The 25,028-nt window shown below is 36.7% G+C and overlaps 1 protein-coding gene across 1 annotated transcript in view; it reads right to left on the bottom strand.

Annotated features, from left to right (window-relative positions):
• Positions 1–10,009: 10,009 nt before the first annotated feature.
• Positions 10,010–25,028, bottom strand: part of KCNH5 (potassium voltage-gated channel subfamily H member 5) — a 244,307-nt gene continuing 229,288 nt past the window's right edge. The window contains exon 11 of the mRNA XM_054567028.1: positions 10,010–10,957. Coding sequence (XP_054423003.1) covers positions 10,010–10,957 — 948 coding nt within the window. The remainder of the gene's footprint in view (positions 10,958–25,028) is intronic.

The raw sequence follows: 25,028 nt of genomic DNA, 5'->3' as shown, positions 1-25,028 counted from the left end.
TAGCAGAATGGCATTAAAAAACATCACATGAAGCTTTTGCACTGCTTCCTTGGCCAATAGGTGAATTGTCTCCAGGAAATTAACCATCATCGATAGAGGTATCTTCAATATCCCCAATTCCCACCAATATAGTTGCAGTGGCAAAAATATTTATGAGTTTGCCAAAATTAATTCCCACAGTAACATTAGCCAGGAATTTGCATTATGCTACACAAAATGCCGTTAACTAGTGTAACCAAAGTCACTAGAACATAGAATAAAAAGAAATATAGTTTTCAATATATATAAATTTATACATTTAACTTGTGTTGTCTGAGTACCAAGTATTTTTAGTACCAAGCACTTTTAGGAATCATTGCTTTTTCAAGAAACTGCAATGGATGTTTCAGGGTAGACATGGTTCTAATTGTTTTCCAATTTCGGCGTGGTAACAATCACATTGTTCCCAGGCTGAACTGTGCATTCCGTCTTGCTTTAACTGTGAATGGGTTCTAAGGTGGAAGACGACTGCTCAGGGGAAGATGCCAGTGTTGCCAACAGAAACGAGAGGTGCACAAACACTAAACTACACCTACACCCTCTCTGAAGAAGAATCTCAAGAATCACAACTTGAAACCATTCACACAGAGATCAAAAAGCAACCCTCTTACTATTTTCTAACTATGGAAGAGGTTCAATAATCCTGATCTTGATTTGAAATGAAAAAACATTTGATTTTTATATAAACTAACAATTCATGGGTGTGACATGATGTACCACAATTAGAGACTGGGTCTATCGAACCTTCTTCAATATGGAATTCAAAATGAATCTTCATTGTAAATTTGCATACTTTGCTAGCTACTCTTCTGTTTGCTCAATTTCAGCCTCATCAGGAATCTTTCCCATCACACTTTGGTTGGAAAAAGTTGAGGAACAAATGAGGGATCGATGACACCGACAGCTCTGGGATCAACAGCAATCTGTATGTTGTTTTAATCACAAAGTCCAGGTTCCCTAATTCAATAGAGAGTCTGACCATGGAAGGAAGAGGTTAAACTTCATGTTATCAAACATGATTTACAGAAATGGAGGATAAAATATTTGACAATGAATTAATCAAATTAGTTACTATGAATACTCAATCTGGTTTATTCAGATATCAATGTGGGTATTTTAGCCTTGTGTAGTCTTTTCATTCAGTAGTCAATGGTTCATGAAGAAGAGACTGGTCAAATCCTCTTGGCTTTACTTCATGAACACAGATTAACCAGTGAAGTACTTATGGGCCTGGGCTTCTAGGTCAGAACTAGAGGCTCTAAACTTGGTTGGTAGGAGATGCCCCAACATTTGACAAGCTTTCAAAATGCTTCCTAATGATGCATTAAAATCTGAACAGCAGTTATGCCAATGTGTTATCTCCAAATAAATAAATACTATTAAAAAGCATCACACACACACACACACAACACATTCAGAAAAAGCAATTGCTATTCCTGCCTCTTTCATTTTTCTCAGAACTCTGGCAGGGAGGGGGAGCAGGAGGAAACACCTGTACTTTTTGTTCAATTGTTCTTTGACCAACGGCCTTTATATACTGCAAGTCATAACCTCATTTAAACAATAATGCCGTAATAATATAAAAGCCAGAGATGAAAATGAGCTCTTAACAGCTTCATGTAGTGTCTCTGAGGTTCTCCACAGTTGTTATGAAAAAAAGCAGAATGATCCTTTCCCTGATTATCTCTGGCTAGGTTATCATCAAAAGGAAAACAAGATGGTATGGGCTGAGGATTCCAGAGTGTGATATCTGTGTGTAATACCTTATTTTTTCCCCTCCCCTATAGACATTAGATTTTAAAATTCTCAAATGGATAAACAAATAAGTCACATTCAGAAAATTAACATTTTTTTTTCATTAGAGACAATTATTTAAACTCTCTGAAGTAAACATTCACAGGCTTGTTAAATTTGGAAATAACACAGATTGCCATTCAAAACAGAAATAGTTTACCCAGATAATTCATTTAATAGTGTTTTGGCCAAGAAGCCAACAGCAGTGTAATCAATAAAAAGATCTGTGTTAATCTACTTAAAACACAGTGGATGAAAAAATAAATGAAAAATAAAACCTTTCTGGAGTCTCATCTAAATCCCAATATTAAAAGTGAAAAAAAATGATAGTAAATAATCCTATCTTTTTGCTTTCCATGACTACCACATATAACTTTTATAGGTTAAAACTGAACTGGAAAAGGAAATGCTAATGTCAGTGACTACGATTTGCCTCTTATTTGTAACCACATTTGGCAACTGACCTTCACCCATACCTTTCAATTGTTTGCAGAAGTGATGGAAAATTCCACTATTGGATGAGGCACCATGTGCTTGTAACAGTTTTTACTTCAATCTCTGTCATTTAACCTACTATGAAAAAAAGGTAAACATTACAAAGTAAAATTTAAAAAAATTATTTTAAATTCAGGAACCTTTAAAGGTACATGTCTTGAGAGACTTGAAATCTGCGTTTGAACTAGATAGCCTTGCAATGTCAGTACGCTATAAGATGAAGTTTTCTCCCTAGGGCTTGCCCGATTCTGTTAGAATCTCAACCACTCAATAGGTATGCTGTTGCAATAATTAAATTTGATGATCTAAATAAAGTGTTTAGCATTGTGTAAATAGAGAGTGAGCACTCAAAAAATATAACCTTCAGTTAACTTAACTTCTAAGTCTGAAGGGAAAGCAGCAGATAGATTCCACTCAGTCTTCTCTCCGCCTTTACCTTCATCATTTTCCTGGTTCCCAGTCTAAATCCTCAATGCTCCTGATGCTCATAACACATGCACACACATTGGTCAATCATCATTAAAATCAAGAGATAGAAAATCTCAAGTTAGAATACAGACTGATACTCTTCAAACACCTGGCACACAGAAGGCATTAAAAAAATTCTAGCTCATATCCACTTTCCCTACATGACTCAGAATTTTAATTAGAATGTAGGACCAACGACAAATTCTAGTACTGTCTAAATAAGTATGTCAACAGAAATGTTTACCTATTTTCTCTTAATTTCTCAATTAAACATTCCCAAACTCTATCATGCTGTTTTATGAATTTAAATACTCTTCAAGAATGAAAAAGTTACCAGCCTTTCTTTACATAGAAGGTGATTTTTGAGGGGTTATCTGTGTTTGTGGATACTTTCAAAGGTTTTTTGAGAGATGGAGAACAATAAAGGCAGAACTCTAAAATGTTTTAGTGGCCTTTAGACTTGGGCAAGGAATATTTTCTGCCCTCACTGGATGGCTGAGAACCAATTATTTGACATAAAAAGCTTTGAACAATAAACTCATTAATAATAATTAACATGGGCACTGTTTAAGAAATTGATGTTTGATATATTTAGGTATCATAATTCTATTAATTACTTTGTTAATAAAGAATTTTTTAGCACTTATCTTCACATATTTTACAGCTTTAACAGATTCTCGCTATGACACTTGGAAACATTACCACATACTTTCAAAATTATGAGAATTAAAATCCTTTATCATAAAAAACAAAAATGAAGATATATATATAATTTTATAAAACTTTATCTTCATTATTTTCAAATGGAGAAAATGACCTAGGGAAAAAGAAAATTTTTTTAAGTTTTGGCTAATAAAACCACTAAAATTCAAAGTAAGTATTTTACCCTAATACCAGAAAAGTCTCTGTTAATTTTTAAATGTTAAACATACAGAATAACTCACATTTCCAGGAAGAGAACTGCTAACGAAGTCATTATTTTTAGCCATCTAAATTTCTAGTTCTAGAAATATTCTAAATGAGAAAAGATAAGTAAAATCCAGAAGATAAGAGACCTCTAAATTTGTGAAAAATTAATACACGCCTTTACAGGGAGGAAAAAACATGCCAAACAGAAAGAATACAAATATTAGTAAATGTTAAGCTTGTGGGCAATGGTTTTGTGCTAATAAATAGACTTTGAAAAATAGATTTCATTGTAGTTCTAAATTTCACAGGAAAATGGTATGGAACACCTGAATACATCTTTTTTAATGAGGGTAGTTCTGTAGCTATATTGTTAAAACTGCAATTTTCACAATTCATTTATGGACACTAGAAACATCCCACATAAGCACTCTTTTAATTAAGAATGAGAAAAGCTGATAGTAAGGAATGTATGCAACATAGATATGTTTGAATTTGTTATTTGCTCAAGTCCTAGGACTGCATTTAGTAATTCACATTATTTTCTGTTTAAAGACTCTGACAGGTGAATGCATCTGAATTTGTCCTTTTGTCTTGCTTGGTGATATGCCAGAAAAATGCATTGTAACTACAGAAATGTGGATGTTGTGTTTTGCTTGTGCTCAAACATCCTTGTTGTTCTTGCCCCATTCATGTCTTTTTTTTTTTTTTTTTTTAATGACTAATGGCATTAAGCTTAATGACTAATGGATAGGCTCAGCCAATCCTTCGCATTGAGAAGTCTGCAGGTACTTACACAGATCAGTCAACAAAAGTAATCTAAAGCAAGGTATACCAGTAAAACAAAGGTAAAACAATGAGAAATTCTGTATAAACTCACCAGAGTTGATCTGATTGTATCCATAAGCATTACCAATTACCAAGCTCACTTCTCCTTGGGTCTAAATTGCCACTTCTGTTACAATTCTCGTTGTATATCTGTTCATAGAGATCTGCAGATCTTGATTTGGACTCCCGTGAGGTCATGTTAGCCTGGCACTGGAACCTATTTAAAACCTGGCTGTTTTTCGTTCTGATTGTGTAGCCCCACACACATTTCCTCTTAGTTTGTTTTCCTGGACCAAGATGAGTATGTCCTATAATGTCAGATTCATCTTTATCAATCCTCTAAAAACATTAAATGCCATGCCATAGTTGTAAGAGTTGTTATCTAAGCTGCTAACATTTAAGCTCCAAGTACAAAGTTTACACCAACAGCAAGTTGATTGAAAATATTTATTTACATATATAATACAACTGTGAGTTGGAATGCCATGGGCCTATCACAGTGGATACAAATATAAATGTTATTGACCATTTAGCAAATAAAGCAAAAGGATTACAATAAATAGTAAAAAGTCACGGTGAATAAAGACTGATCCCCTTAAGCCTCCTTTAATACATCTCGAATATATCAGGCATTTCTATTACTAACCCTTTAACTTGAGAGATGCTGTCTGCTTTCAAAATATCTAATTCCTTACCTGTATAACAGTTTTTAAATTCTGACTTGATGGAAAGATATAAAAACCCAGAAAGAGATCTAAATATCTCTTCTAGTGCATAAAATTATCCCCTTTTTTTCTATTGCTCTTGTTTTCTTTACCCAAAGGGCCATGGCCAATGAAGTGATTGCAGGTTTGAGTGTATCCCTCAGACATGATGCTGTCTTTGCACAATGAGCAAATGTTAACAAAATGAATCTCATTTTTATAAAACTGTTTACACGCTAAAAGCAGCTTCCTGGAGTTACCAATATTACTAATCACTTATTGTGATTTCTTAATTCAAACATTCTTACTTGGGACACAATAATATGAGTGGCATTTAAATATAATTCAAGTATTTTTTAAATCTTTTTCTTAACTTTTATTCAGTTAAAGATACACATTGAAAAAACTGATTGGTCCTTGGAAAGGACTCTTTATATATTAAGAATTTGTTATAAGAACACCTGCCATTGTGGAACCAAATATCTTAAGTCATGACTATTTTGTACAAAAAGTGGAAAGATGAACTGCCTTGTACTTTAAATACTCACCAATCAGTTTATGATTAAGTAGAGTAAGAATCATATTTACACATATATTTTTTCTCTTTTTCTCCTTTCCCTCAAAAGACCTTCATTCTTTGCATGTTTATTTGATTAGTAGTTCTACATTCCCAGGTAATTTTCAGGTTTTTAGCTTACATGCCACTAATTAATATTTAACCCCCATGCCTTCCCCACCAACCTCTGACCAAAGAAGTCTCCTCTAAAACCTAGAATATTTGAAAAGCACATCTTGGCTGACCTCCTACAAAAAAGAAAATAATGATAATTTGTCTTAATGTGATTTTCAATTGAGAGGAAGATGATTTTCATCACCTAGCAGTATCTTGATATAAGACGGGAGCAGTTCTTCATTTTATTATTTATTGGTGGGGAAATTAAATTGTTTTCCAGACTGATCTTTCTTCTGTCCCTTTCCACTAAGAGCACAAGAGACCTACTCTTATACATAACAAAGTATGAAAACACAACATTCACATAATTACAAAATATTCATATTTTAAAGTTGCCCATGTATGTATGTATGTACATTCTAGACAAATTTTCTCATTACTTACACCAAATTTTGGAAAAGAGATGGATAAAATAGCTTAAGAGATAAAAATTATACAAGATAGTGGAATTCATTAGGAATATGACAAATAATTTCACCAGTACCAGCCAAGACATACTTCAAAAACAGTCATTGCTCTGAAGGCTAATTAAAAAGATAGTTTTCTAAAAGAATTTAGATATTTAAAATAGAACAATATATGGGCTAGATCTCACAGGTGAAAAATATCTCCTTAAATTTAAGAGAAGCTGTGATTTGCATTTAGGCTTCAGTAAGATTAAATTTCAAAATGGTACTTTAGTTAGTGGTCATAATTAACATTTCTATTAAAGTGCTGGTTACTCTGGGAATATATATGTGTTCTTAGGAGCAATTTAAAACTCAAAGTTTTCTAATTCTGTTGCTCTGAGACTTGAGACATTTGTGTTTCTATATTTAATGTGAGATGAAACCAGTGTCAATAATAACATTTTTCCGTTTAACAATGAAGTATGTGTATCTATTCAACATCTATGCCTAAACCATCTTAAATACTGCTTATGCCAATGTGGGATGCTATTGACTTTGGTGTTGTCACCCGCCTTTTATATGCCTATCTGCCTTTTATCATGAGCTTCTCTACCTCCTAGATCACAATTTAATGCAATAATATCCTATAACAGACTGATAAAACTTGCTGTTGTGAGGCACAGCTCACATTTCCATTTTTGTTTGACTGTCACTATTATTACAATCGCCCGTCCAGGGTACAGCATCTCTTATATACTATCACAGAAAAATACTGAAGGTGTGCAAGTTGCTTTGGAAAATGTTTGGATTTTAAATACATATCTATTTACTCCTATTAGTACATTGTTCAGAAATATAACAGTAAAAATTGTGTCCTGGATACACCAAGAGCATCTATACAGTGTAAGAATAAACATGCAGTCATCTGGTCCCCCCCAAAAGAGAATCTACTGTCTATGCTGGTTGAGGCAACACAGAATATGACTGTATCATTATTGCACATATTAAAGCAAGTGCTCACCCTTCACTCAAATCTGAGGAAGTTCATCTGGTAAGAACTGTAGAATCTGGGAACCTAAAAGACTATTCTATGTACAGTGTTTGCTGAACACATGCATTCCTGCTGAAAACAGCAGAGTGCACTCAGCAGTGCATCATGTAATGTGAACAGGAACAGAGTTGGCTGGGAAAGAATACAGTGATAACTGCACCGTAAATAAGCGATTGACACTTTTTTCTCCCTTTGTGATGACTTGGAGTAGCTCAAAACTGCATGTTTCTTTCCCATACAAATGAAGAGTAATATTATAAGTCAATGTGGTGAAACTCTGAGTCAATGCCGGGACACAGCAAGAATATGCACCACTACAGCGCAGAGGCTTGGACTGCAACTTTGCACTGCCCAGCTGTTTCACAGTCATTCTCTCACAGCTTTACAGCAACTGTTATTTTTGAAGGACGTGGCTAAAGTTAAGCTGATCATTTCTGTACTCAGATTATTTTTTTTTACCACTCATCCACCTTTGTCTCACACATGGTTAAATAGAAAAACACCCTGAAATTCAATAAATGTCAGAGGTCAAGAAGAAGGTACCATCCTCACCATGAAAGCAACCAAGTTCCCATTTCAAGGCTGATCCCATACACCTGGTTACTTCATTCTCCTGTGCCTGTGATAGGTAGATATTGTAGCGTTGCATGGAGACATGCTCTCCTGAAAACTTCCATTATGGGTAATGGAAGTCATGGACACAAAAGAAGGAAAATGGAACCCATGACACACGACAGCTGCTCTGAGACTCCTGGGTTAAAGAGGCACATATTGTGGGCAAGTGAATAAGTTCTAATACAAATTCTAAACTATCAACTGTTTTTATAAATTTCTTTGTTTTGCACCTCCCCCTTCTGATCGTGATAACTTGTCTTTTGGCTGTGGCATTTTTATTTAGGGATGCTAGGAGATAGTTAGAAAAGCTCATATAAATGGGTACAATAGATCAAAATATCTCCTTTGATTTTGCTATCATCTTGTGTACATTGTTAGTCCATGTGTACAGATGGTCTGATAATGTACAAATTAGTGGTATATAGTTTCGACATGATGCAAACATTAACTGCCCTGTTCCCATTGTTACATGCCATGCATACACCAATTCAAAAGTATGTCTCACTAATCAACTTTACAAAATATCTTTTAGTCAAAAGAAATAAATTCCTCTGGGTTCTTACAAATAAATGTGTATTTGATTCCCAGTACATATCATTTAAAGGACTAGTTATACACAACTGTTTGTGGCATTTTTTAGTTGATAATAGGCACTTTCTAAGAGGATTTATGACCCAAAATACTCTGAAATTCAGTCTCTAGTACCTCTCTTTCATAAGTGGATCTGCCTGAGCCATAGTTGTCTATCAACTTAGCAGAAGTCCAGCAGTAGAACTGTGTACAAAAAAACCTGTAGAAAATTGCAACCAGAATAAAATTATAGAAAAGCAGTTATCTGAGTTGAGCAACTTAACATCTACTTCTTAGTTTTTTAAATCACATTTCATGTGTTATTGCTACACATAACAAGAATCATGTGTGAGCAATTCTGTACCTGTGTTTCATTCTCCCTAAGTTACAGATGTGCTACAAAAACTTGTCTGCTTACATTCTTTTTTATTTTATATCATTATAGTTAAAATGTTGATATGATTAAATGTTTTTTGTTTGTTTCTTTGCTAAGAGCCTTTTAACTTCACCTTTGAACAAGTTTTAGAAACACAAATTTAGAATATTTATCACCTTTGGAAAATCAGCATCTCTAACATAAATCGTTAAAAGGCCCTTTTGCCCTGTGGTGCAGTATTCTATAATAATATACAGTATATTAATAGTTCGGTGTTTATGGGGTTGATAAAACAGCTTATAAGACATTAGCTGTTCTCCAAGACGGAGGGAAGAGGGATTTCCTTACATAGAAGTTAATGATGACTATCTAAGTATAATGTTGAAAAAGAAGAGGTATAGTTGAGCAAAAATGCAATTCATGCACAAAACCCATAGCAATAAGTTTTCAATACCCCACACGGCTATCTGACTTAGGGAACAAAATAGTCGTTTAAATGGAGAAAACACTGCCTGTTGGGGAAAGTAATCTAACACTAAGTTATAGAGAAACATCCTTAGGAAAGAGATCATAAAATGATACTAACAGTTTACAAAGTGGAACTCTTCCTTGGCATTAATCTATAATTTTAACTCAAAAGAATAGTGAGGAAATGACAGTGCGATCTACTCAGCCTGAGATCAAATTTATCATGGCAACATCGGCAGGTTGGACCCTGATTCTTCAAATATTACATTGCCTTGATTAACAAAAATCATACTTTTTAAAAATTATAGACTAGAGATTATAAATAAAAGCAAAGTGTGCATGCAGTCAACTGCATCATATACAAGCAATATCTATGTTTTTAATAGTCATCTTTGGCAGGCCAGAATCCAGCTGGACATGCAATATTTACATATCAAAATCCATATTGTGTTCATCATATTGAAAGCAAGTGAAAATATATATGTATATACTGTATATACACACTTCTGTATATAGATGTATATACTGTTTTTAAGATATTAACAAATATATATGTGTATATATATATATAAATTAAAAGTGAATTTCATCTTTGTCAGATTCAGGTGACTCAGGCCTGGAAACACTAAAAATATCCTGACATGGTATCTGGGGAGGTACTTGGAGTGGCATTTGGGACTTGGGAGAAGAGGTCTGGGGCACGCTTTTTTCTGAGAGTATTTTTAAAATTTCTGCCACCTGCTTCTCCAAGGCAGTCATTCTGCAGCTCAGGAGCTGAATGTCCTCTTTGAGTTCGTGTTTGACTTCCTGCAGTGTGGTTTGTAAGGCTTGCTCGGGGATGGGATAAAAGGGGTGCTTGGCATCAGCCTGAATGGGGCTGTGCTCGAGCGGACTTCGCACCTCGCCAGCCTTATCCAAACGAAGGTCACTTTTTGTAATCCCACTGTCACAAGAATCTGTCTTTCTTAATGGGTTTTTGGTCACGCTGTTCTCTGAGTCACTGCCCTTGGGGTCCTCCGACAATAGCCCCATGGACTCAGCCTTTGTGACATTATTCCAGTCTTCCTTTTTCTCCTCATGGGCTCCCATATTATTCTTGAGTCGCAGCCACCCTTTCCCATTTCCATTCTTCATTCTTATTGGGCTGTTGACTTTGAGACTTTTAGGGTCAGCACCACCATTGGGCTTGAGTTCCAGGGCATCACGGTTGTTCTGCTTGAGTGACTCACTGGCTTTCACGTAGGCCAGAGATGTCTGCATGGGTGTGATCTGTGACACCGTGACCACACTGGTGCCGGTGATGGACGCTCCATTCTGCAAGGCGCGGCTCTCTACCTGGAGCTGGTTCCGCTCCGGGTCGCTCTGCGTTGACCCCTGATTCCTCAGCTCCTTCTGCTGCTTGAACTTCTGGAAGAGCTTTCGGACCGGGTGATCCACAGGGATGCTGAGCGTGACTTCGTTCTTCTGCCTGAGGCGCTCCTCCTCCTCTTTCTTCACATCACTGATTTTACGGAAAATGATCTGTGATGGGACAGAGATATTGAAAATCTGATTAAAACAGATGAATTTAGAATTGTGTGACACCATACCACATGTACTTGGTTTTATAGAAGAAACCCTGCAACATAGGGCGAGATCATTTCTGAAGGGAAAAAAATATTCTAATGCTATTCAACACAGGGAATGTACTTAAAACTCAGCATAGGACCATTGACTGAGATTATAGCTTACTTAATTCTAAGGGGAATGTAGTGAAGAGACAACTGAATAGAGGTACTTGCTTTCTAGTTGATGCTCTTATTCAATAAAAAATAAATATATATATATTTATATATGTGTGTATACATATGTGGGGAAAGAAATATATATTTATTTCTTAAATGCACTTGTAATACATCACTGTTTTCTGTGTTTTTCTTCAATATATATGATTCAAAACCATTTTAATACCATCCTCTGTTTAGAGGTCAAATAATAAGATGTCCAGGGTATAAAAGTACTGAAAGGTTAGACAGTTTACCCACAAAGCACCTGCGTGAGGTATGAGAAAGGATTAAATTTATTCATATGGTCCCAGAGGGCAGAACTAGGATCTATAAGTAAGAATTTCTAGAAGGTAAATACCACCTCTATATATACACTTAATTTCAAGCTGCTCTCTATTAACTGGCTAATTTGAAAACTCATGAACTTCACACCACTAAAATATTCAAGCAGAAGTAAGGATATTGTCCATGTAATACTGTCACTGAGTGGGAGATTGAACTCTTCAAATTCCAATATTCTTTACATTTTAAACATAAAATTAAATACATAGTATGTTTGATGTTAAATGAGTATCCACAAATAAATAAGCATACTTTTATGAACAAATGTATTTTGAAAATAATATTGGGAACTTATAATTCCATCAAAATAAATAAATATGTTAGCTACATAAGAAATGATCACTTATGTTATCAGGGTTAGAAGTGAATTTAGTAGCATAAGATTTTTTTGCTCAGAGTCCTTCTGAAGAACAAAATAACTGCAGGAGAAAGCTGTCGGGAAAATTCAAAAGGGAGTTAGATGAAGTGCTTTCAGAAACAGACAATTTTGTGATAATAGCAAAATTATTTACCTCCATCACTCTCTCTCATTAAGTTTTTGGTTAGATTAGAAATATATGAGAAGAGTCCCTGGCATATAATGGACTCTCAAAATATGTTGACTCTCTCCTTTGAACTCTCATAAAATACTTTGTATATGAAACCATTTTCATCACCTCTTGAAGATTCAGCTTCCAGGAGAAACATATAATCATTGATTTTATACTAGAAACCTATAGCAATGATGGTCTTTGTCAACAGCAAAGTGAGGGAGACAGCAGTTCTTTAAGAGCTCAATGTAAAAATTGAGATTGATGCACTAAATACAGCTTATAATGTGGTAATGATTTGAAGTTTAAGATAAATGTTTTCTAAATTCAATAACTGTCTATAAAGATCAGCATATTTCCCCCATTCTAGTGACACACAATAGTGAATCTTTTTAAAAGCTGTAATACTAATCTCCAAGTCTGATATCAAAGCTCCAACAGTTTAATTAGAAGCCTTTCAAAGGGTTGACATGTTTCTTATATTCCCTAAGTAAACAGAGCTTGTTATAAGACTTCAAAATATTAACACCCTTAAAAAAAGATATTAACACTTTCTGGGGCCAGACAGATCCAAACAGGGAAACACAGATACTTTATTCTTGTTTCATCCCCTATCACCGAAAAGGCACTCACTTTGGGTCTATGAACTGACATGAGGGAAACTAATGTAAATAATTGGGCACATCCTCCTTCATACTCAATTCTGATCTTTTCTGTTTTTTTAAAGATTGTTACTTAGCCTTTCATAGACATAGCCTAGTGCAATGCAGTGAGTGACAGTAGCCTTTTCACTTGGGAAAAAAGGAGCTATTTCAAAGTATCAGTGGAGGAGGGTAGGTAGTTGGCATGGGGATGTCAGATAAAATGCAGGATGTCCTTGCAATACTCAGGACATGCTTACAGTAAAAAAAAATGTGCATTATTATTCGTTGTTTATCTGAAATTTAAATCTAACTGGTGTCCTGCATTTTTGTTTGTTAAATGTGGCAGACTGACTAGTGTGTGATAAACAAGGACATTACTGTCTCTCTAATGGCCACATGTACTACCATGTGAGGCTCACAGTTTATGAAAGATTGGGGTCCTTGAAGACTGTGGATTTGTGGACATCTGATACCAGAAGCTTTATATTTTAAATTTTCAACATAATGGCTAATAATTTCTTGCAATTATTGTGTGCTTACCAAGTTTGGGATGCTTGGTGATTTAGGAATGTGATGTGCCCAAGTAAAACATCAATTTAAAAAAGACTTTTCCAGCTTCCTTGATTCCCAGCTGCACCCTCCCACCCATGCCCCAGCAGCCAAGATCAAACAAAGGTGTTTGGACTGCTGAGAACAAAGACTCCAAATGTCAAACTGTCAGAGAGTCCTGATGGTCTGCACCCAGGGGACAAAGCAATAGAACTGGATTGGCATATTTTGCCACCAAGGAGATGTAAAGCAACTGAGGAAGATAAAGATAGAGGTTTGGGACATTAGGAAGCTCCTAAGAGTGCTGCATATTGGTCTAATCCCTCTACTCCCCACTCCAAGGGATAGAGGATGAGCTGATATTAGACATAGTTCCATTGAGGTTGGGTGGTACTTATGAACATAGAGACAGGTCCTGACTTCTCATCTGGAGTTCGCAGAGCAACAGAACCTACACATCTACTGCCTGGAGCCAAGAAAACCAAGTGGAGAAAGCAGGTACCCTCACTGGAGTGCAAAGATTACTTCCTGTGTAGTATAGATGGGCTGATCTAGGATCCCCGTGGGCCCAGGAAGCCACAGAAGGTAGCCAATTGTGATTTCAACCCTCCAAAATCCCGACGAGGCAAAGGTGCCCCAATAAGGTAGAAGTTCTTATACCCAGTAGGATACCTTTCAGACCATTAAACATGCCCCACAATAACAGAGCCCTAGAGTTGGTTTAGACAGTTCAAAAAGCCAACACCAGGGATTAACCAGAAGCCCTCCAGAGCTCACAGACAAGCCCTTGGTACTAAAGTGACACACACACACACACACACACACACACACACTCTCTCTCTCTCTCTCTCTCTCTCTCTCTCTCTCTCTCTCTCTCTCTCTTTCTCTCAGCAACAGACTCACAGGCAACCTCGAGCCCAGTGAAAGGAGAAGCGGGTACAGAGGAAGGGCTGGGGGGAAAGAGAGGGTTATTAGGCAATTTCTTACCCAAGATACAGAATTTGAACTGGAGTCTAACTGAAAACAATAACACTTGCATTTGATCAACTACTTACCATAACCAGGTTTTTAAGCCAAAAGTAACTTTAAAAAACATTACTGGATTGGATGGAGTTTGCTGAATGAGACTGAATTTATCTTCTACCTTTTGACTGCAGCAGAGAAATTATGACTAATTGAAAAATAGCTATAAAAAATTTACCTATAGCAAAAAGATTATATGCACACATGGGTTATCTAGTTTAACTGTCAAAATTGCTCTGTGAGATAAGTCCTATTATTCTCCTGTTACAGAAGAGCAAACTAAGGCACAGAAATTTTAAATGGTTTGCCTTAGGTTGCACAACTAGTAAGTGACCAGGATACAAATCCAAGCAGCCACATTTCACTTTACACTCCACTGCAGCTCCTCAGGCTAACTTTGACACTTCCTCCTTGACCTTGTGAAAACCCAGATGGTTAAGTGGATGAAGTAGGGAGTGATACAGCAGTTTTACACCCAACAAGTAACCCTTCGCAAAGCATATGCCATGGAAAATCATTGAACAAAAGATTGAAGCCCTGTGCTTGTTGAGTAATTAATAGCCTTGACAAAATAAGCTGAGGAGAGCCTTAAAGGAGACAGTCTCTGAACTGTCCTCACTCTCAAAGGCAAAGCTAGTAGGCTTGTCTACCTGTGCTCAAAATGCCGGCCACCATTTTGTAGCTTCTTGTTCCCTTCAAGGGAACCCTTGCATTTTCTTTTTAACTTGCTCCTACATATATAACATTTATTAACTTTATGAAAGGCAGTGACTGAGGAGGGTCAAAGAAAGTGATTTTCCCTGTACTTAAATACCATCTTTGATGCAACTGATTCCTAGATTCACTTAATAAGGGGACAGGAGCCATTATCTGTTTGGTTAACCGCTGCATCTCCAGTCTCTACAACAGTGTATGTTACATTGAAAAACCTCAATATAATTCAATAACCTTTTCATACATTCAGCAAATATATGTTTGCAATAGGTCTATGAATCAAAAATAATACAAATAAGAAGACTTTTTCTACTTCTTTTATTATTTTACACTCTCTAAACAATGAATCAATGCTATATGTATCATTATAATTCATCATTAACATCTCCTATTTCCTCTTTTAGAATCAAATGCAAAACCATTTACCCTGGCAGCCCCAGCACCTGGCCCACTGCCAGGCAGAAGGAAATGGTTAACAAATGCTTTCTGAGTAAAAGCAGGTTCAGATCTGCAACCCATAAATCAGTCTCTAAAGAACTTGAGTCAGAACAATTTCATTTTAAGGATGTATAACATCCATGAAGAACTTATTTTCCAGCTGATTACAATGAAAACTTTCTTAATGTGAAGTAAGAGAATAAGGGCATTAAAATTAAAAAGAAAGAAACAAAAGGTGATTTAACCATGCTTACAAGGGTTAAAGGCTAATAATCTACTAAGGTGCCACCGCCATTTGACACATGTCTTGGATGTAAAGCACGATTGATCTCTGTCCTGTCTTGCTTTAAAGAGTGTGTTTGTAACAAATAAGAAAATAAAACAACAGGGATGCCTAAAGTAAGTAACTCACTGTATTTCAAAAACATTAAAAGTAGTAGGTCCTCTCTATAAATCCTCATAGTTTTGAAGATAAACTTTATGGCCCTTAACTCTAAATTTGAATAACAATGTATTTGTATTATTAAGGAGCTACATTTTATCACAAAAATAGCATGGCAATTATTCTACATTAACATATTAGCATGAGCATTCTCAAAGATTCTGCAGAACCTTTCCTTTTAAAAGGTGCTTTTTACTTTTAACTTTTAAATCACGCATGTAATAAAATGGTTCAATTAAATAACAGAATGGAAGACTGATAAATTTTATTTAGTCAAATCCTTTAAAAATAAAATTATTTTATTTAGATTAAAAAACCTACATGCTACTCTTTGGAAGTTGGAAGAATCTGCAAATTTATTGATAAAAGTTTTCATAATCTAATTGATTCTTATATGGGCAATGTGCCATATAGAAGTAAAATGTTCCCTTCTACTTCAATACTCCAGCTATATAGATTAACTTTGTATATTTATTATATGGAAATAATAATGATTAATCTCTAAAAAATAAAAAAACAAACATAATTTTTTTAAATGTTAAATAATTTGAGTGTTTATAGGAGAGCAATGTAAATGAATTAAAAGAAAAATGTAGAGTAAAAGAAAAATGTACAATAAAAGAAAATATGTATTACATTATTATCAATGTGGTGTTAAATCAGCTTTTAAAAATCTAACTTTTTTTCCTTAGTATTAATAATTTAGAGCTTCTTGCACTTGATGTATTTTGTATCTATTTTTTTTCCCCCAATGGCAAAACAAGTTGCTGATGAACATGACTAAAAAATTGAGGACAAATTTAAAAAAGAAAAATCACGAATCAGGCTGATTCCAGCCACACATCTATTGGTAGAATGCACAATAGCTTGTACTGCTTCTATGAGTAGAGAGGTTTATTTCATTTCAGCTTTTCTTCTACATGCTTCATTGTTATGTGGAGTTCATGCTGGAAGATTTAATTTATTTAAATGATAAAAGCTTCTTAAACTTAACAGGAAACATGGCCAACTGAGCTTTCCACTTCAAAAGTAGGACATTTGATCATAAAAGTGATAGCAAAATTAAATAATATGAATGTGTACTGAACTTTGATATCCAATAAAGGCAATGAAAAAGGGGTTAGAATCATTTGTCTAATGACATAGGTTCAGTGTTTTATAACTTGAAGAAGGATATCTTCCGTGTTTGCTCTCAATTGGCCCATCATTTTCTGTATCTGTAAGTCTAGGGAAATGACTAGGAATTCATACATACATGTGATCAAACAACAGCTCTTGTTCCTTACACTATGGGGTTTAGTTGATTTGGTTCTTCTTTTTTCCTATTTCTATAAACTTTGTCACTAATTCTAACTCTAGTACTTTCAATCCATTCCGACCTGAACTAATACAACAAAGCATTATATTTATTAAACACACTGTCATATCCATTTCAGAGGCTATAAACTCTTCCTTACAAAGGCTGCAGGGATGGAGCTGTGGCCAGTGGCCAGCCAACAAATTCAGATGTGTGAAGAAAGGGTAAGGATGATGCATCAGGACTTCAGTCAAGATGGAGGCATAGGTAAACATGGCCCGCCTCCTTGCATGACCATATCAAAATTACAACTAAACCACAGAACAAACAACACTCAGAACTGTCAGAAACTGAATTGAATGGAAGTTTGACAACTACAGAATTAAAGAAACCACATCCATCCAGACTAATAGGAGTGGCAAAGATGGGGAATGGACTGGTCCCATATCCACATCATGGATAAAAATTTGAGAGGGATATCTCGGAAATGAGGAATCCCAGCCCAACTCCAAGCCCTCCATCCCAGGGTCCTGGTGCCAGGGAGACAAGTCCCCATAACCTCTCGTTGCAAAAGCTAGTGGAATATGAGTTGGTGGAAGAAATTTCTGAAGTTCTAAGCAGTTCCTCTTAAAGAGCCCATGAATGAACTTACTCAGATTCACTCCTTCTGAGCTCCAACACCAAGGCAGTGGCTTGAAAAGCGCCAGTGGCGTACAGGGAGGAACCAAAGTGTCTGGCATCAAGGCGAGAACTGGGGAACAGCTTTTCCCCAGACCAAAAGATGGAAAGAGACCGTTATTCCTTTTTGGGAACCTCTTCCCACAGAGCCACAGAGCCACAGAGCCAGCAGGTGGATGCCATATCTGACACTCCAACACGGCTAACACTGTTTACCCTGCCCTGGAGATCCCCTGAGGCTCTGTCCCACCCGACTTACAGTCCACCCAAGCTGTTAACAGTGGCTTTTCCATATGAATGGTTGGTCTTGGCTCATGCTTCACAACTTCAAAAATCCTCTCAAACAAGCAACAGCAGGCCTCAGTGAGCCCCCAGCCCCTGTATCGCTTGCTAAGTAGGTCCAAGCCCAGCACTAGCAGCAGCCAGCCTAAGTTCACAGCATAGTTTCATCTGGGAACCTCCAAGCCCAGCACAAGTGGCAGCTATCTGCAGATTGCTTTATAACTCATGCAGGGTTGTTCCGGGAAGATCACAGGTGGGGGTAAACATTGGCCTGCACCAGCCAGAAACTCCAGAGCCAGCACACCCAGTGCACAGCTACAGACCATGTCAGAGTACCACCACCCTGCCCCTGCACAGGTGATCCTCTACAAAGGGCAGAGATTGGTGGCCAGTGGTCACAGCTAGTCCTTGCAGATGACTGGCCTGGGTAACTCCCTTCCATTGACCTGCCAACAGTAACCACAGCTCAACTACAAGAGGAGGGTATACTCAACCCACAGAAAGGGCGCACCTTGAGGACCCAGCCTGGGTGATAGGTGAGGCTGTGCCACTGGACCCTACAGGACACCTATTACACTAAGGAGTAATAGCAACCCTACCTAATATATGGAAACAAATAAAGGAAGGCTGCCAGAATGAGGAAACAAAGAAACATGGCCCAAATGAAAGAACAGATCAAAATGACAGAAAAAGACTAAACAAAATGGAAATAAGAAATTTGTCAGATGCAAAGTTCAAAACACTGATTACAAGGATGTTCAAGTTACTTAGTGAGGACCTAACAGCATAAAAAAAGATACAGTCAGATATGAAGGATACACAATTGAAATAAAGAATGGTATACAAGGAAACAACAGTAGAGTGGATGAAGCTGAGGATTAAATCGATGATTTGGAACATAAGGAACCAAAAAAGCAACCAATCAGAACAACAAGAAGAAAAAAGAATCCAAAAAAAAAATGAAGATAGTGTAAGGAGCCTCTGGGACAATTTCAAACATTCTAACATTTGAACCATAGGTATGCCAGAAGAAGGAGAGAGAGAGAGAGAGAGAGAGAGAGAGAGAGAGAGAGCGCGCGCGAAAGAAATTGGAAGTCTATTTGAAAAAATGATGAATAAAAACTTCCTAATTTGGTGAAGGAAATAGACATGCAAATCCAGGAAGCACAGAGTCCCAAACAAGATGGATGCAAAGAGGCCCACTCCAAGACACATCATAATTAAAATGCAAAAGGTTAAAGATAAAGAGAGAATCTTAAAAGCAACAAGAGGGAAGCAGTTAGTTACCTATAAGGGAGTTCCCATACGACTGTCAAAAAGAAACTTTACAGGCTAGGAGGGATTGGCAAGAAATACTCAAAGTCATGAAAAATGGGGGCCTACAGCCTGGATTTCTCTACCAAGCAAAGATATCACTTAGAATTGAAGGGCAGATAAAAAGCTTCCCAGACAAGAAAAAACTAAAGGAGTTCATCATCACCAAAGCATTATTATATGAAATGTTAAAGGGACTTATTTAAGAAACAGAAGATGAAACCTATGAACAGCAAAATGGTAATAAGTACATCTCTATCCACAATTAAATCAAAAAAACAAACTAAGTCAAAAAGAACAGAGACAGAATCATGGATATGGAAAGTACTTTGATGGTTGCCAGGTAGCAGGAGGTATAAAGGAATGGGTGAGGAGGTGAGGGGATTAAGAAGTACAAATTGATAGTTACAAAATAGTCATGGGGAAATAAAGTATAATATAAGAAATGGAGTAGCCAATTAATTTATATGTATGATCCATGGACCTGAACAATGTTGGGGGGATTGCTTGAGGGAGTGGGGGTTACTGGGTGGAAGGGGAAAACTGGGACAATTGTAATATCATAATCAATAATACAATTTAAGAAAAAATGATGTCTCATGCTCTGTTTTGAAATGTGGTGGCCTTGCTTTACTCTGGACACTCATAAATCCATAAGCTCTGCAAGGGCTAGTATAACTTCAAAACCAGCTCAGAATGGTCCTATCCTGTTTAACAAGATACTGAGTAGCTTTGCATACAAAATACTTCATGTCATAGAGCCAAAGCATGTGCAGAGGAGAGAAATTTAACCTCCAGCTGCACATGGCACCAAAACTTTGCCCATCTCCCACCATGCACACACACACACAGAACCAAAAAACTGGGACATAACCAGAATGTGAACACCTGTGTATGTTCATACCTGCTCCTTCTGCACACCTGTTCCCCATAATTCCTTAAAAACTAGCCCAAATACAGGATTGGGGATTTTGGCTTTTCAAGCCATAGCTTTCTCATTCTCTTTGCTTAGAGCTCTGCAAATAAAGTGACTCTAATTACTCCACTGCAATTTTCGATGTTTAGTGTTTCGCTCTGGTTACATCAGGTAGATAAATTCTTTCTGTTTGGTATCAAAAAGGATTTGTTATGATCTAGTTCAGCTTCTTAGGTCCTATATAAACTTTGAGGCATTAATCAATTAATTGATTAATGAAAATAAAGGAAGACAGGGAGGTGAGTAGAGCAGGAGAAGGCAGGTATGGAGGGAGAGATGGAGAGAGGGAGAGCAAAATATATCACTCCAAAATATGTCTCTTTGGCATATGATTATCTTGAGCTGGTTATTTTTAAGAAACATCAGGCACAGGAGAAGCTCTAAAAACTGAGTAGAAGTTATCCTTTTGTAAGAGATATTTACATTTATAAGGGAAATCTCTTTTTGTAAGAGTGTCTCCCTCTCCATACTAAGAAGAGAAGGATGATGCAAAGTCTTTAGAAACTCTTTATCAATGGAGAGGCAATGACTTAAATGTACATAACAACCTTACCCTTGTTTACTGTGCTATTTTAGGTACCCCCACCTCCCAGTAACTGGCCACCACACCTCCCCCAACATCTACTTTTGTTGTTAGCTGGAAATGTTATTTAAGGAGGTACACATGTATACAAAAGTTATACTTGTTATTAAACTGTTTTTCTCCTGTTAATCTGTCTTTTATTTTCAGCCTAAAAGGGTGGAAAGGAAAAAAAATTCTTTTCTTCCCCCCACAGAAGGAAGGAAAGAAGAAAGGGAAAAAAAGTAATATTTTTTTATTTTGCTATTGTAGGTAAGGGTGGTTAATAAAATGCATATGCAGAACATTTTGGAATTACTAATACAATTCCTGAATTTCTAATAAAATGTTCTAGGCCTTTTTTTCTCTTCGCCATATAAAAGATCATTAATCTGAATTCTCCAGGCTATCACAAATATGAAAATATATTTTTCATTAGGAACAAAACATAGATTATAAACTCAATTACTGATGTTAGCATAACCCTGAAACACAATTGATTAATACATCTTCTGTTTCTATTACTAAAGGTTCTTCATTTTAAAAAAATAATAAAAGAGGGAAGGAGATGTCTTCAAATAAAAAAATATGGCTATTCCAAGGTAAAGTTGGCAAGGTTTAGACTCACTGTCTCAAATATTACATTAATCCATGAATTGCCCTCCTTGCCTCAATTTCTAATCTCATTTCCCTTCATTCCAGTCTTTGCTATTACATATCAAATATGATAGTGCCCTAGGCTCAAAAAACAATCACAGAATAAAATTAAAACTCTAATAAAGTCAGCAAGCCTACTGTGGTTCAGTTGAACCTGCCTCTCCAACCTTCGTTTCATTCACTTTTCACTTGACACCAGCCACACTAGGCCACTTTGTAGTGGACAGTTAGACAAGTATGAGCAAACCAGGAGGGAGAGGCCAGGCATGGAATGTCAGCAGGATGGAAAGCCCCAGGTGCCTAGCAATGGAAAATTGTAAGGAAGAAAAGAAAAGAAAAGAAAAGAAAAGAGGTCACCTTGCCCCCAGGGTGACCGTTCCTCCTTTTGGGAAGAAAGGCCATGCAGCTTAGACCCCTTGACCTTTCATATCACTGGTCATGCAGTTCAGACCCTCCCCTGACCTTTCCTTCCATGGCATGTCGCTAGTCATGTAGTGGACCCCTTTAGAGGAGGAGAAAGGAGAATAGCCTCATAAGACTCCCACACAACCCCTTGCGTGTCCACTCCCTTGCATTAAGTCTTCGAGGCAATGAGGTTCTGACCCATGTGAAATAATCTTAGGAACAAAGCCTCAAGTTTGTTGACAACAGAGACAGAGTTTCAGTCAAAGTAGATATAAAACTTAGGCCTAAATTGTGTTTCAGCTCCAGGCCCAGAAAACCAGGAAGGCCAGGTGGGGCAATGCCATGGCGGACATCAGAACTGGCTGTGATGACTACTGACCCCTGCCTTGACACCGACTAAGCAGTAGAGATCACGACCTTGAAAGGACACTCCTGGAAAGCTGATGAATATGCCATTGAGGCCCTCCCCTGGGACCTCCCCTAAGAGCCCCCATCTTTACAGAGCAGATAAAAACCCTCAGGACGGAGGACCCCTTGAGCTCATTCTCTCTCTGAAACACACCCATGCCTTTCCTCCTTCCCTTTCCCCCAAGCATGTTCTTTCTCCCTTTCTTTTCCCTAAGTTCCAAGGGCCCTCTTTTTGCCTCTGTAAATTGTTTCCTGAGCCTACACAGCCCAGCTGGCTCACTTCTTCCACAGCTCACTTATTCTACCTCTGTGACTATCTAAATAAACTTTTGGTTGTATTTGAGTCTTGGCTCTGAATTCTTTCTTAGACAGCACTTAAGTATCAAGGTGGCTGAACTGTGGTCCAATTGCCAGTAATATGCTGGTGCTGTTTTGCTGTTAACAACTTTGAGGTCCCAAATCTATTTGTGATGTTGCACATGTTCTCTTCTCCTCATCTGCTGGGGAACTCCTACTAATCCTGTAATGCTCAACTTGACTGTGCTCTTCTTTATAAGGCAAAACCAGCTATATAATTTGCAGGGCTCCATCCAAAATAGAAATTCAGGGCCTCTAACATCATACAAACCTGATCTTTTTTGTACAATGACTTTCAATCTTAGTTCTGCTTTTTGCCACTCCTGGTTCTTTTCCATATTTGCTTACAAGCCAAACAACTCTTGTCTGAGACCACCTATTTCTTCTCATGGCTTACTAAATGGAATCACCACTCGCTAATATTCTGCTTTCCAGTATCTTCTAAAAGAGCTGGCATTAGAAAGCAATGACAGGTGTTAACTTTACCAAATGTTTTGGCACTGAAAAGTATTTGCCTCCATCCTTCCAAGCCTGAAATATCAATTTCCTGACTTATGTCTGCTTCTTCTAAGTCAATACCACATATTTTAGAATAAATGGTGGCAGAGTTCCACTATAGGTACTTAAGCTAATATCCAATAGCACTGCAATTGCCATTTATTTGTTAGAATTTGAAAATTTAGAAGCAAATTGTTTTATTCCCAAGTTCTTAGCATAGAATTTTTAGCATGCTCAAGTTCAATAGAGAAAACTGACAAAGAAAACCATCAACATTACGCTTTGCTGGATATATAAGAATACAGTTCCCAGTATTGCCTGATGCCCATAAGTGAACTATTAGATGACATTGCCTTTGAGAACATAATTATTCTGATCACTGTAGTGATTGCTTCCATATGTTTCCATCTTAGAATCACTGCAATAAAAATACCAGGATTAGAGGAATTGTACTAAGTATTTTCCATGGATTATTTACTCAATTTGCACAATAATCTATTTTATAGATGAAAAAAATTGAGGCTTAAAAAGATTTTAAAAATCATTCCCCCAGTCTACACAGCCAATGAGTAACAAAGCAGGGTTTCCAACCTGGGTCTAATGAATTCAAAGGCTAATTTTACGGGTCTAAATTTAAGAGAGAGGCAAAGTATTTAAAGGATCAAAGGCCTGGGGAAGGACATGAAACAATAAAGGAGGTTGAATCACTAATAATGGAGTATGCCAAAAGTCATGACTCTAGGCTGGAAGTTCAATACATAGAAGGAGAGGTATACACATGAATATGTAATGGAATTTTTCAGTATGTAAGTAGAAAATAACACTTAACATTTGGCAAATGTGATACATTGTACAACCCACTTTAGCATATATTACCTCACTTTCTCCCCGCAACTCTATATATCAGGCAGGGCAATTATGATAATCCCTATTTGACAGATGAGGGTCAGAGAAGTTATGTGACTTGCCTAAGCTCACTTAGCTAGTAAATGGCCACCTTGGGACTGAAATCTATTTCCTAATGCCAATTCCAATGTCCCTTCTGCTATTCTATGCCAATATTCCAAATGCTGTGTGTAATTTTATTTTATAGTTTACTATGCACTTTCAACTATATTACCTTACTAGAAGCCACTTGATACTATTTCTTTGTCCCTAGGAACACATCTAACATGGCCTTAGCTTTTGCCCTGTAAGATAACTGTTGTGCTTCAAGGAGAACAATTACTGAAGCAGGGCAGTTAGAATACTTTTAAAGTATTTTTTTTCCATGAAAGCGATTTCTATAGCATTTGTTTGCAAAAGCAACTCTAGCATATTTATTTAAATATGTGTTAATTTTTGCATTTGCTTTTTAAAAAATAATGCAGCTTTTACTCAGTAATTTCCCAGAAATTCTTCACTTCTGGGAAATACAGACTGAGTAGGTAGAGTTTTTCTTTACTGGAGTATTAGCTTTTAGACATATTTAGAAATGTATATCTAGTTTAGATAATAGATTATTCTTTCAATCTTTTACAATAAGAATCAAATTTATATAAAATGGACTAATTCTTGGGTATTTCTTAATTTTGCGGAATTTGACAACTGAAACCCAGAAGAGTTAAAGTGATTAGGCACTTGAATGTACAGCCAGTCACTCACAGCTGGACCTAGAACTTATTTTACCTGGTTTCTAAATCTACTCTCCATTTCCCCCATGGCATATGTCTT

The sequence above is a fragment of the Pteronotus mesoamericanus genome, unplaced genomic scaffold (genome assembly GCF_021234165.1).
Source record: "Pteronotus mesoamericanus isolate MK-2021 breed Mesoamerican mustached bat unplaced genomic scaffold, CSHL_Meso_final contig_182, whole genome shotgun sequence".
In the NCBI taxonomy this organism is placed as follows: domain Eukaryota; kingdom Metazoa; phylum Chordata; class Mammalia; order Chiroptera; family Mormoopidae; genus Pteronotus; species Pteronotus mesoamericanus.
Note: the sequence above shows the minus strand (reverse complement) of the source record. Positions and strands in the feature narration are given on the sequence as shown.